Source organism: Oncorhynchus gorbuscha, linkage group LG06, assembly GCF_021184085.1.
Source record: "Oncorhynchus gorbuscha isolate QuinsamMale2020 ecotype Even-year linkage group LG06, OgorEven_v1.0, whole genome shotgun sequence".
NCBI lineage: Eukaryota > Metazoa > Chordata > Actinopteri > Salmoniformes > Salmonidae > Oncorhynchus > Oncorhynchus gorbuscha.
The window spans coordinates 12,322,356-12,335,830 of record NC_060178.1 but is presented as its reverse complement, the minus strand read 5'-3'; the positions used below and the strand labels follow the sequence as shown (position 1 = coordinate 12,335,830).

The 13,475-nt window shown below is 39.7% G+C and overlaps 1 protein-coding gene across 3 annotated transcripts in view; it reads right to left on the bottom strand.

Moving 5' to 3' along the window:
- LOC124037548 (protein inscuteable homolog) overlaps window positions 1-13,475 on the bottom strand; it is a 101,398-nt gene that overhangs the window by 10,178 nt on the left and 77,745 nt on the right. For all 3 annotated transcript variants that reach the window (XM_046352354.1, XM_046352356.1, XM_046352355.1), the window contains exons 6-7: window positions 11,282-11,395; window positions 4,521-4,646 (exon numbers count right to left, since the gene is read on the bottom strand). In XM_046352354.1, the coding sequence (XP_046208310.1) occupies window positions 4,521-4,646; window positions 11,282-11,395 (240 nt within the window). The remainder of the gene's footprint in view (window positions 1-4,520; window positions 4,647-11,281; window positions 11,396-13,475) is intronic.

The following is a 13,475-nucleotide window of genomic DNA, read 5'->3' as shown; positions in this document are numbered from 1 at the left end:
TGATGAACTCTTTAGTCATATCACAGTTGACCCTGATGAACTCTTTAGTCATATCCCAGTTGACCCTGATGAACTCTTTAGTCATATCCCAGTTGACCCTGATGAACTCTTTAGTCATATCCCAGTTGACCCTGATGAACTCTTTAGTCATATCCCAGTTGACCCTGATGAACTCTTTAGTCATATCCCAGTTGACCCTGATGAACTCTTTAGTCATATCCCAGTTGACCCTGATGAACTCTTTAGTCATATCCCAGTTGACCCTGATGAACTCTTTAGTCATATCCCAGTTGACCCTGATGAACTCTTTAGTCATATCCCAGTTGACCCTGATGAACTCTTTAGTCATATCCCAGTTGACCCTGATGAACTCTTTAGTCATATCCCAGTTGACCCTGATGAACTCTTTAGTCATATCCCAGTTGACCTATTTGCTTTCGGTTTTGCCTACACCTGTTTTTTAAAGTTATATCAGCAAAAAACATAACATTTTATTTGGAACGGCTGGATCACCAGCAAATTAGTAAGAAGGTCTCACCCCATGTTGATAAATGGACTTTTTCCATTTATTCAGACTACAATCGCTCACTTTCGGTTATTTGAGACAGCAGGGGTTCTAACTTTAGGTCTCTCTTTATGTAGTGTTGTGTTGTCTCTTGTTGTGATGTATGTTTTGTCCTATATTTATATTGTATTTATTTTTTATTTTTTATTCCCAGGCCCTCATCCCCGCACGAGTCCTTTTGCCTTTTGGTAGGCTGTCATTATTCAACTGATTTGCCTAGTAGAACCCAGTTCCAACATTTGAAAATAAAAATGGATTTTATCAAACAAAATGATGCAACCTTTTAGCTCTGGGACTCTTAGCATAACAAATCAGAGCAATATTTCTGAATGTAACTACATTATTTACCTTCAGAGGTGAATGTATCAAACCAGTTGCCGTGATTAGTGTTTTGTTGTTGTGCAGTCTCCTCAAACAATAGCATGGTATTCCTTCACTGTAATAGCTACTGTAAATTGGACAGTGCAGTTAGATTAACATGAATTGAAGCTTTCTGCCCAGAAATGTCCTGGAAATGTGGCTGATACTTACAGTGTCATTCTAGTCACGTTAGCAACAACCGTCCCAGTTTAGGGACACTGATCCCGTAGAGGTTTTAAAGAAAATTGTGATATATACCAGTTTCATTTAAGGATGAAAAATTGACAGCTGTGCCATAGAGATTGCAAAATAATTGGGTAGAGATCTTCAATGTACCGATTCCATGGCACATGGTTTACGAATTGACATGCAATACAACACCAGATTCAAATGTAAATGACTACAAAATTCTTGCAACCAATATAATTTTATATATATATGCAGATACAACCTTCCCAGCTATGCATATTTTGTTGCGAGGTCATTAGATCATTTATTTTGGTACTGTCCGTATGTAGCTCATTTTTGGTCACATGTCCAAGAATGGCTGAAGAATTGCAACATTTACTTGGAGCTCACACTGCAGATGGCAATACTGGGTGACTTGAAAAGGCATAGTCAATCCATCAATAATATAATAATACATTTAGCAAAACATTTTATATTTAACTTATAATCTGTAGAAACTATGAGAGTAGAAATGTTCAGAACTTTTGTGGAGCATCACAGTACAGTTGAAAAACATATGGCAAATAGAAATCTAATCTGGATGGTGTTAACTTCTTCTGCGGGACAGTTGATGCGATTAGCATGAGGTTGTAAATAACAAAAACATTAAATTGGCAGAAAACTTAAATTATTGTTAATCTAACTGCACTGTACAATTTAGAGTAGCTATTACAGTGAAAGAATACCATGCTATGGTTTGATAAAAGTGCACAGTTTTGAACATGAAACGTTTTTAATAAACAAATTAGGCACATTTGGGCTGTCTTGATACAACATTTTGAACACAATGCAATGGTTCATTGTAGTCTAAAACTTTGCACATACACTGATGCCATCTAGAGGCCAAAATATAAATTGCACCTGGGCTGGCATAATACATGATGGCTTTTCTCTTGCAATTCAAAGCTGATGGTACAAAACAAATACAAAAAAAGTTCGTTTTTTCTTTGTATTATCTTTTACCAGATCTAATGTGTTGAATTCTCCTACATTCCTTTAACATTTACACAAACATCAACTTTCAAATGGTACCAAGAATATGCATATCCTTGCTTCAGGGCCTGAGCTACAGGCAGTTAGATTTGGGTATGTCATTTTAGGTGGGGAAAAAAGAGGGGGCCAATCCTTTAGTTAAGAGATAGATGGGAGGGGTTGAATGGAGCTGGAGGGTGGGACTGATAACAACAAAATAACAAATGTAAAATATACTGTGCCTGTAAAATGTATATAGCAGGGATCATCAACTTGATTCAGCTCAATTTTTTTCTTGAGTGACGGTCGGGGCCGGAACATAATTAAGCAATAAGGCCTGAGGTGGTGTGGTATATGGCCAATATACCACGGCTAAGGGCTGTTCTTAAGCACGACGCAATACGAAGTGCCTGGATACAACCCTTAGCCGTAGTATATTGGCCAAATTGCACAAACCCCCAAGGTGCCTTATTGCTATTATAAACTGGCTATCAACGTAATTAGAGCAGTAGAAATAAATGTTTTGTCATAACCATGATATACGGACTGATATACCATGGCAGTCAGCCAATCAGCATTCAGGGCTCGAACCACCCAGTTTAGAATTACAAATCATTGTTAGACTGCATATTGACTACAAGAAGCCCAAACAGACAGAACGTTTTCTTAAAACATAATAAATTCAATGCTTGCTTACATTTGTATACGATCACATGTCTCTCCATTATGTGTGGTAATACTTGGGAACAGATTTACAAAATTAAAATAACTTGGAGCTGATTTGCTGGTGTTTTTAAAGTTTTTATGTCCAACAAGGAAAATAAAATAAAAAAATAAAATAAGCATCCCGGAGTCGGAATGTCTACACTGTATTTCTGATCAATTTGATGTTATTTTAATGAACAAATAAATTAGCTTTTCTTCCAAAAACAAGGACATTTTGAAGTGACTACAAACTTTGAACGGTAGTATGTGTGTGTGTGTGTGTGTGTGTGTGTGTGTGTGTGTGTGTGTGTGTGTGTGTGTGTGTGTGTGTGTGTGTGTGTGTGTGTGTGTGTGTGTGTGTGTGTGTGTGTGTGTGTGTGTGTATGTATGTATGTATGTATGTATGTATGTATGTATGTATGTATGTATGTATGTATGTATGTATGTATGTATGTATGTATGTATGTATGTATGTATGTATGTATGTATGTATGTATGTATGTTGTATGTATGTATGTATGTATGTATGTATGTATGTATGTATGTATGTATGTATGTATGTATGTATGTTTCAACTGTTCTGCCTGCGGTTATGGAATCCTGACCTGTTCATCGGACGTATTACCTGTCCCAGTCCTGCTGTTTTCAACTCTCTAGAGACAGCAGGAGTGGTAGAGATGCTCTCAATGATCGGCTATGAAAAGCCAACTGACATTTATTCCTGAGGTGCTGACTTGTTGCACACTCGACAACCACTGTGATTATTATTATTTGACCATGCTGGTCATTTTTGAACATTTGAACATCTTGGCCATGTTCTGTTATAATCTCCACCCGGCACAGCCAGAAGAGGACTGGCCACCCCTCATAGCCTGGTTCCTCTCTAGGTTTCTTCCTAGGTTTTGGCCTTTCTAGGGAGTTTTTTCTAGCCACCGTGCTTCTACACCTGCATTGCTTGCTGTTTGGGGTTTTAGGCTGGATTACTGTACAGCACTTTGAGATATCAGCTGATGTACGAAGGGCTATATAAATAAATTTGATTTGATTTGATGTATATAAATACATATATTTATCCCCAAAATATATGTGAGATTGGAAATGATGCAGACAATTACATTGACGGAAGCTACAGTCTATCTGCAATGTTAAAGCTGATCTACTCCTAAAGAAAATATTTTTAAAATACATTTTAAAAATGAAAAAGCATTCCGCTACTCTCATCGTTAGCATGTTTTCACCTGTGAAAATAAACTTGTGGCCCTATAAAAATATGCTGTGTGTGTGTGTGAGGCCTCCAGCCCCAGTGTAGTAGTTGAGCATTTATACATGCTCACTGGAAGACTAAACATCTCCCACCGAAGCTCTCACTCCAGCAGACCAATGTCTATCTGTCTGTTGGTCTGTCTGTGTTCTGCTGCTTATTAGTAAATACATTTTTTTTGTGTACGGTTGTATGGTTTTATGGTTGTATGGTTGTGTGTGTGTCAGTTTGCATCTGCATGCATATGTTTCTGTGTAAATCTTTTTGTTTGTGTATCAGACACCAGTAGTGTTGGCTAACCACACCTCCACCCAGCAGCTTTCTGGAGAGCATGCTGGACATATGCCACTGCCGTCATCGGTGAAGACCAACCTCTGAATGGGTGTGTGTGTGCTAGTGTCTATGGGTATAAATGCCGCACTACACTACCTTCTCCAGCTGATTGATGCCCTCCTCCACACAACATATGGAGGCCACCGCCCTCAGGGCGTGTGCGTAAAGGTCACTGAAGCAGTCCTGCCGGCAGATCTTAAACAGGGCCACCACAGCGCCCTCCTGTGGACAAACAAAACAACAACACCATTAGCATCATCATTGACATTAGCATCGCAGACAATGCTCAGTGCTTAACAAGCTAGCCTGAGCTTATGTTAAATTGATAGTCCCTCAAGCCAAACAGACTGTGCTAGCTCAAACCTTCCAATAGTGCCCAAAAGACTTGCCAACAATTGACTATCCAACCAGGCCAAATAGTCAAGCCATTAGTGCTCAGTAGGCTTCCCAACCTGACAGGCTAGCCAGTGACTCACGTTAACCCTAAGATCAATGTCTGCGCTATCATATTAAAAACATCCCCCAAACAATCTGTCAGTTTCAGCTAGATATATCAGAGTTTTTTACATTGGACGAGTCTCAATCCAAAACATCTGCCTATGTAACTCTTCCACATCTGCCTATGTAACTCTTCTACATCTGCCTATGTAACTCTTCTACATCTGCCTATGTAACTCTTCTACATCTGCCTATGTAACTCTTCTACATCTGCCTATGTAACTCTTCCACATCTGCCTATGTAACTCTTCCACATCTGCCTATGTAACTCTTCTACATAATAATAATAATAATATATGCCATTTAGCAGACGCTTTTATCCAAAGCGACTTACAGTCATGTGTGCATACATTCTACGTATGGGTGGTCCCGGGGATCGAACCCACTACCCTGGCGTTACAAGCGCCATGCTCTACCAAATGAGCTACAGAAGGACCATCTGCCTATGTAACTCTTCTACATCTGCCTATGTAACTCTTCCACATCTGCCTATGTAACTCTTCTACATCTGCCTATGTAACTCTTCCACATCTGCCTATGTAACTCTTCTACATCTGCCTATGTAACTCTTCTACATCTGCCTATGTAACTCTTCCACATCTGCCTATGTAACTCTTCCACATCTGCCTATGTAACTCTTCTACATCTGCCTATGTAACTCTTCTACATCTGCCTATGTAACTCTTCCACATCTGCCTATGTAACTCTTCTACATCTGCCTATGTAACTCTTCTACATCTGCCTATGTAACTCTTCCACATCTGCCTATGTAACTCTTCTACATCTGCCTATGTAACTCTTCTACATCTGCCTATGTAACTCTTCTACATCTGCCTATGTAACTCTTCCACATCTGCCTATGTAACTCTTCTACATCTGCCTATGTAACTCTTCTACATCTGCCTATGTAACTCTTCTACATCTGCCTATGTAACTCTTCTCTTCCACATCTGCCTATGTAACTCTTCTACATCTGCCTATGTAACTCTTCTACATCTGCCTATGTAACTCTTCTACATCTGCCTATGTAACTCTTCTACATCTGCCTATGTAACTCTTCTACATCTGCCTATGTAACTCTTCCACATCTGCCTATGTAACTCTTCTACATCTGCCTATGTAACTCTTCTACTCTTCTACATCTGCCTATGTAACTCTTCTACATCTGCCTATGTAACTCTTCTCTGCCTACCTCTGCCTATGTAACTCTTCTACATCTGCCTATGTAACTCTTCTACATCTGCCTATGTAACTCTTCCACCTCTGCCTATGTAACTCTTCTACATCTGCCTATGTAACTCTTCTACATCTGCCTATGTAACTCTTCCACCTCTGCCTATGTAACTCTTCTACATCTGCCTATGTAACTCTTCTACATCTGCCTATGTAACTCTTCCACCTCTGCCTATGTAACTCTTCCACCTCTGCCTATGTAACTCTTCTACATCTGCGGTGAAAGGTGACAGAGCTTGAGCGGTGATTGTCAGAACATGTGACATCCAGAAAATCATTCTTCTCACAAAAAAATCTGTAGCGTCCCAAACAGTTTGGCCTACAAACTATTATGACCATCACCACGAGCCCGTCCTTCCCAATGAAGGTGCCACCAACCTCCTGTATATCTCTCAGATGTAGGACAGACACTTCAGTACAAACCTTCTTTTTCTGGGGGACTATCTGTTGTTCCATGTAGTGAATATTTTTTGTACGTGTTTGTTTGGGATAAAAGCAGTAAGGCCCCGACATTTATTTCAAATAATTTTTTCATACATTTTTTTTATACTTCAACGGGACTAAAAATTCTAAATCAAATAGAAAAATTAACCTTCGTATGACCTTCTTAAAACAATTCCGTACAGCTTAATAGTACCCCACCCCTCCACCGGCTTAGACTCTTACGGGTTAATGGCCCAGTGCAGTCAAAAACAATATATTTCTGTGTTTTATATATATAAAAAATTATGATAATGCTCCAGTGGAAGAGCTGTTTGAAAAAGACTGCCTGAAATTTCAGCCTGTTTTGGCAGGGTTGAGTTTTAGCCTTCCTGGTGACATCACCAGGAGATGAAATTAGTTAATAGATCAATAAGAAAGAGCATCTCTGCCAATAACATTTAGTTTTCAGTTTTCCCCTCTTCACTCAGGCCATTCCCAAACAGTCCTAGCAAAAATCTTGCTTGAGAAATGTATCTTTGCTAAGAAGCTATTTTTGTTTATTTTTGACCATTTTATTTGAAAAGAATCACTGCAAGGTAATTAATTGTTACCCAGAAATGATTTGATAGACATAAAAACGACCTACAATAGGTAACTTTTGGGAGACCCGACCAAATTGACGTAGAAATGTAAGTACTAGATCTGTCATTCTCATTGAAACCAAGTATAAGAATTGGTAGATCTGTTCTGTGTGCACTTAAGTTTAGTTTTTGTATCTTTTGTTGTCAGTTTTGTACACCAGCTTCAAACAGCTGAAAATACAATATTTTTGTTTGTGGAAAATATATTTCACAGCGGTTTAGACGGGACAATGATTCTCTACACAAATTACTGTTTGTTGTGTCACATAAACTGACATTAGGCTAATTATTAAAATTTTAGCAACCAGGAAAATGTGCAATTTCTGCATAGTGCACCTTTAATAGTGTCTGTTTAATAAACTTGTTAATCATTATTCTCTTGTTTGATATGCTACCTATAACGTTTGTTTATCTGTTTTGAAATGCAGATTAGGGTAAAGGGCAATTCCACCAATTCTGTTACCAAACTTTGCATCTGCACTGTTCTTCAAGTAAATGTGTTTTTGTAAAATGTCCTGTGGAAATTGTTAAAAATTGTCTTTGTGCCTAGAGTTGTATGGTTTGATTAACTTAACAATCATAGATTTATGTCCGGCATACATTTTAAAGTGAGAAATCTTAGTCTCAGCATTCATATGTTAATGTGGAATTGCCCCAAACAAACATAAGCAATCCGTAGTATCCACAAGCAGTCATTTCCTCTCGCAAAACCACTTGCTAACAGAATTCTATTCAACATGGAGATTGATAGAATGACCTGCAAGAAAAGGTCCTGTAACTACCGCCATTATTCTAATAAGACCCATTACAGGAGGTGCTGGTACGTCTCATGCACAGATAGGACCATAGCCAAGCCTGGAGTGGCTAATCGTCCTGCCCCCTACACCCTAACCACTCTTCCCTGATATGCCCACGCAATACAGTCCCTAGAAGACCAAAAGCAGCATCCATTTTAGCCAATCCCTGAGCAGTATTCTTCATTACATTTTCCAACCATTCTAAAGAGTGTCACAGCCCCAAAACAAGTTATTATTTTCAATTTCCTGGAGTCCTGTAATGCTTTCATTATTTTTCTGTGACGCAGGTGTTGTTAGCCTTCTCAGGTTAGCTATTTTTATTTCATTTCATTGAACTTTTAGTTGACTAGGAAATCCCTTGAAATAAATAATATATGTTTTGACGAGACTGGTAACTGGTACTATTACAGTAAAATAGTGATGACAAAGGTAGGAAGGAGGTTTACCTATGCTTTATATCAAATCAAATGTTATTCGTCACACGCTTCGTAAACAACAGGTGTGGACTAACAGTGAAATGTTTACATATGGTCCCTTCCGAACGATGCAGACAGAAAGAAAATAGAAAAATATTACAAAAGTAAAACGTGTAATATTAAATGTAATAATATATACACAATATGTAACAATAACTTGGCTTTATACAAGGAGTACCAGTACTGAGTCATGTGCAAGGTATGTACAAGGTAATATCTTGGCTTTATACAAGGGGTACCAGTACTGAGTCATGTGCAAGGTATGTACAAGGTAATAACTTGGCTTTATACAAGGGGTACCAGTACTGAGTCATGTGCAAGGTATGTACAAGGTAATAACTTGGCTTTATACAAGGGGTACCAGTACTGAGTCAATGTGCAGGGGTACAAGGTAATAACTTGGCTATATACAAGGGGTACCAGTACTGAGTCAATGTGCAGGGGTACAATGTAATAACTTGGCTATATACAAGGGGTACCAGTACTGAGTCAATGTGCAGGGGTACAAGGTAATAACTTGGCTATATACAAGGGGTACCAGTACTGAGTCAATGTGTAGGGGTACAAGGTAATAACTTGGCTATATACAAGGGGTACCAGTACTGAGTCAATGTGCAGGGGTACAAGGTAATAACTTGGCTATATACAAGGGGTACCAGTACTGAGTCAATGTGCCGGGGTACAAGGTTATTGAGGCACATATGTACATATAACTATGTTATATGCACACATATTTCTCTCTATCGGCCATTCATTTCCTTGCCCCCTGGGTTTGGAATCATCTCCAAAAGACGATTACATTGGATGCTTTAAAGTCCCTCTGTAAATTCAGACAACTGACAGATGATTTTTATAATAATGGAGTATGTGTTTGTTTTAATTGACTGTGTTTTGTATCTATATATAGGTATTTAATGTGTATTTACTTATGTGTATCTATATGTGTATTTAATGTGTATTTACTTATGTGTATCTATATGTGTATTTAATGTGTAAATTATCTTTATTTATGTGTATCTATGTGTATTTAATGTGTATATTGTCTTCGTTTATGTGTATGCATGCCTGTTGTACATGCTTCTTTTTTGTATTGTACAGGGCTCATTTGTAAAAGACACATTAGTCTCAATTTGATTTCCCTGTTGAAATAAAGGTAAATAAAATAATTAGGCCCAGAGTCTATAGCTTAGTGATGAGCTTTGTGGGCACTATGGTGTTGAACGCTGAACTTTAGTCAATGAACAGCATAGTCACTTAGGTGTTCCTTTTGTCAAAGTGGGAAATGGCAGTGTGGAGTGCGATTGAGATTGCGTCATCTGTGAATCTGTTGGGGCGGTATGCGAATCCAATTACGATCTTGTCTCATTGCTGCAACTCCCCAACAGCCTCGGGAGAGGCGAAGGTAGAGTCATGCGTCTTCCGAAACATGTCCTGCCAAATCGTGCCTCTTAACACCCGCCCACTTAACCCGAATGCCAGACGCAGCCATGTGTCAGAGGAAACGCCGTCCAACTGACCACCGAAGTCAGCTTGCAGGCGCCCGGCCCGCCACAAGGAGTCGCTAGAACGCAATGAGCCAAGTAAAGCCCCCTTGACAAACCCTTCCCTAAAGCTGGGCCAATTGTGTGCCGCCCTGTGTGACTCCCAGTCATGCCCGGTTGTGATACAGCCTGGGATCGAATCCGGATCTGTAGTGGCGCCTCAAGCATTGCGATGCTGTGCCTTAGACCTCTGCGCCACTCGGGAGGCCCAGGAATTATTTCTTAACCAACCAGAGATGCTGTATGAAGGAAGGTAGATGGGAGTGATAGATTAAACAGAGGCAGGCAGTCTGTGTGATCAATGCCCATTACTAATGGGAACTGACACTACTGATCTCATCTGGCAACAAGGAAGCTTGCTTTTGTGTGTAATGTGTGTGTGTGCACTTGTGTTAAGTTGATGGGCTGAGTCTCCCACCCGGAAGAGTCTTATCAAGTGAATCCTGGAAGCCTCTGGTTGTCTAAAGACCACAGGGACGTAGTGTCTGCCCTGTCCCCTCTTATCTCTTGGAGCATATGACTATGTAGCTATAGAGATTTCTTTTTTTTAACCTTTATTTAACTAGGCAAGTCAGTTAAGAACAAATTATTATTTTCAATGATGGCCTAGGAACAGTGGGTTAAGTGCCTGTTCAGGGGCAGAACGACAGATTTGTACCTTGTCAGGTCAGGGGTTTGAACTTGCAACCTTCTGGTTACGAGTCCAACAGCTTTAACCACTAGGCTACGCTGCCACCCAGATATACTGATATACAGATATACTGTATATGTATAGTATGGTAGGTGGGTGGGTGGTAGGTGGGCAGGACTGATTGCCCAATCCCAAACCCATCCTTAGCTCCTTTACGGTCTGCAAGGAAGAGTGAACAGGGATTTACAGGGACCCGTGGATCTGTTTGGGATTGGGCCAATGGTTCATCTGGAGGGATGGGGAAGTGGATGGCCAAGAGAGGTGGAACTGTGTGAACATGGGGACTGTAGCAGGGTCATGTTCATTAGGCACCACAGTTGCATGAACAAACAAAAAGAAACATTTATGTCCCTAATGAACACGGCCCAGAACATCATCCCCTCAGATGACCCGTTATCCTACGTATATGCAGACAGAGGGGTGTGTCTGTCTGAGGGGGTGTGTCTGTCTGAGGGGGTGTGTCTGTCTGAGGGGGTGTGTCTGTCTGAGGGGGTGTGTCTGTCTGAGGGGGTGTGTCTGTCTGAGGGGGTGTGTCTGTCTGAGGGGGTGTGTCTCACCTTAGCGATGATTCTGCAGAGCTGCGGGCCATCCTGGGTGAGTGAGAGCAGGTTGCTGATGTCACTGCCTATGGTGTACACACTGTCTGACGACTCAATCTTCCTGATCAGGATCTGGAGAGGACCGGCACACACACACAAACACACATGAGTGCCAAACCACAGACAGACCATTGAGACATCTCTTTCCCGAAAGGGAAACAGCAAAGTGAAATTTCAGTGAAAGGAGTAAGTTCTGAATTTATACGATATAGAAGATCAATATTAGAACTAATTAATGATAATATTATGGATATTTAAACTGAGTGTAAATTAATTATCTGAATAAGGGTTACATTTTCTATTGAACTCAATATGCAATTCGTTAATACCAGTTCATCAGTGGTGGAAAAAATACCCAATTATTATACTTGAGTAAAAGTAAAGATACCTTAATAGAAAATGACTCAAGTAAAAGTGAGTCACCCAGTAAAGTACTACTAATGTAAAAGTCTAAAAGCATTTGGTTTGAAATATAGTTAAGTATTAAAAGTAAATTGAATTGCTAAAATATATAATATAATATAGTATCAAAAGTTAAAATAATTTCAAATTCCTTATATTAAGCAAACCAGACGGCACTATTTTCTTGTTTTTCAAATGTACGGATTGCCAGGGGAACACTCCAACACGCAAATATAATTTACAAACTAAGCATTTGTGTTTAGTGATTCCGCCAGATCAAAGGCGATAGGGAAGACCAAGGATGTTCTCTTGATAAGTGTCACGTTCTGACCATAGTTCGTGTGTGTTTTCCTTGTTTTAGTGTTGGTCAGGACATGAGCTGGGTGGGCATTCTATGTTGTGTGTCTAGTTTGTCTGTTTCTGTGGTTGGCCTGATATGGTTCCCAATCAGAGGCAGGTGTTAGTCATTGTCTCTGATTGGGAACCGTATTTAGGTAGCTTGTTTTGTGTTGGGTTTTGTGGGTGATTGTTTCCTGTCTTTGTGTTTTCTGCACCAGTTAATACTGTTTCGGTTTGCACGTTTATTGTCTTGTATTCTGTTCATGTTGCGTTACCTTATTAAAATAACATGAACTCTAACCACGCTGCGTTTTGGTCCGCCTCTCCTTCCCAGGAAGAAAGCCGTTACAATAAGTGTGTAAATTTGACAATTTTCCTGTCCTACTAAGCATTCAAAATGTACTTTTGGGTGTCAGGAAAAATGTATGGAGTAAAAAGTATTCATTCATTAAGAATGCATTGGAGTTAGTTAAAGTTGTCCAAAATATAAATAGTAAAGTACTTTTAGATTGGAAATTCACTCTGGCTATCTACTCTGATTTCAGAGCCCTCTCGTCTGAGTGTACCAGAGCGCAGAATAACTAACAAATTTACGAACGCTCAACACTCGTTGAATAGGGCCGGTGTCACTAAACGTTGACAAAAAAACGTAATTAAATTGTTTCCAGCAGCACAGTTACAGTCACCAACACTCTTGATAACATGAAAACAGTTTAGCCAGCTCTGCTACGGCGAGTAAAATGGTCTGAGGGAGGTGTTCTCTCATTTGTGTCTGGAAAAAGCTTGGGTGCTTGACTGCCATTGTGAGGCCAGAACGCTCGGATCAACCCTACTCCTGAATTTACGAACGGATAATCTGACAACGCTCTGAATTTACAAACGCCCAGAGGGCACTCTGAGCGCACTCCAGATTGAATTTACGAACCCACTCTTAAGTACTTTACACCACTGCAGTTCATACTGTTGTGATCATTTATTATAATAATTTTTTTATTTGTTTTATTTCACCTTTATTTAACCAGGTAGGCTAGTTGAGAAACACGTTCTCATTTACAACTGCGACCTGGCCAAGATAAAGCAAAGCAGTGCGACAAACAACAACACAGAGTTACACATGGAATAAACAAACATACAGTCACTAACACAATAGAAAATAAAGTCTATAAACAGTGTGTGCAAATGGCGTGAGGAGGTAAGGCAATAAATAGGCCGTAGTAGCGAAGTAATTACAGCTGAGCAAATTAACACTGGAGTGAATCGAGTAGAAAGTCTAAATCGAGTAGAAAGTCTAAATCGAGTAGAAAGTCCAATGAAATCCCTATTGGTTTTCATTATTCCAAACCAGCGATACAGGAATGATGTAATCACCTATTATAGTGGCTATATAAAATTGTGCAAATGTTTACCTTTG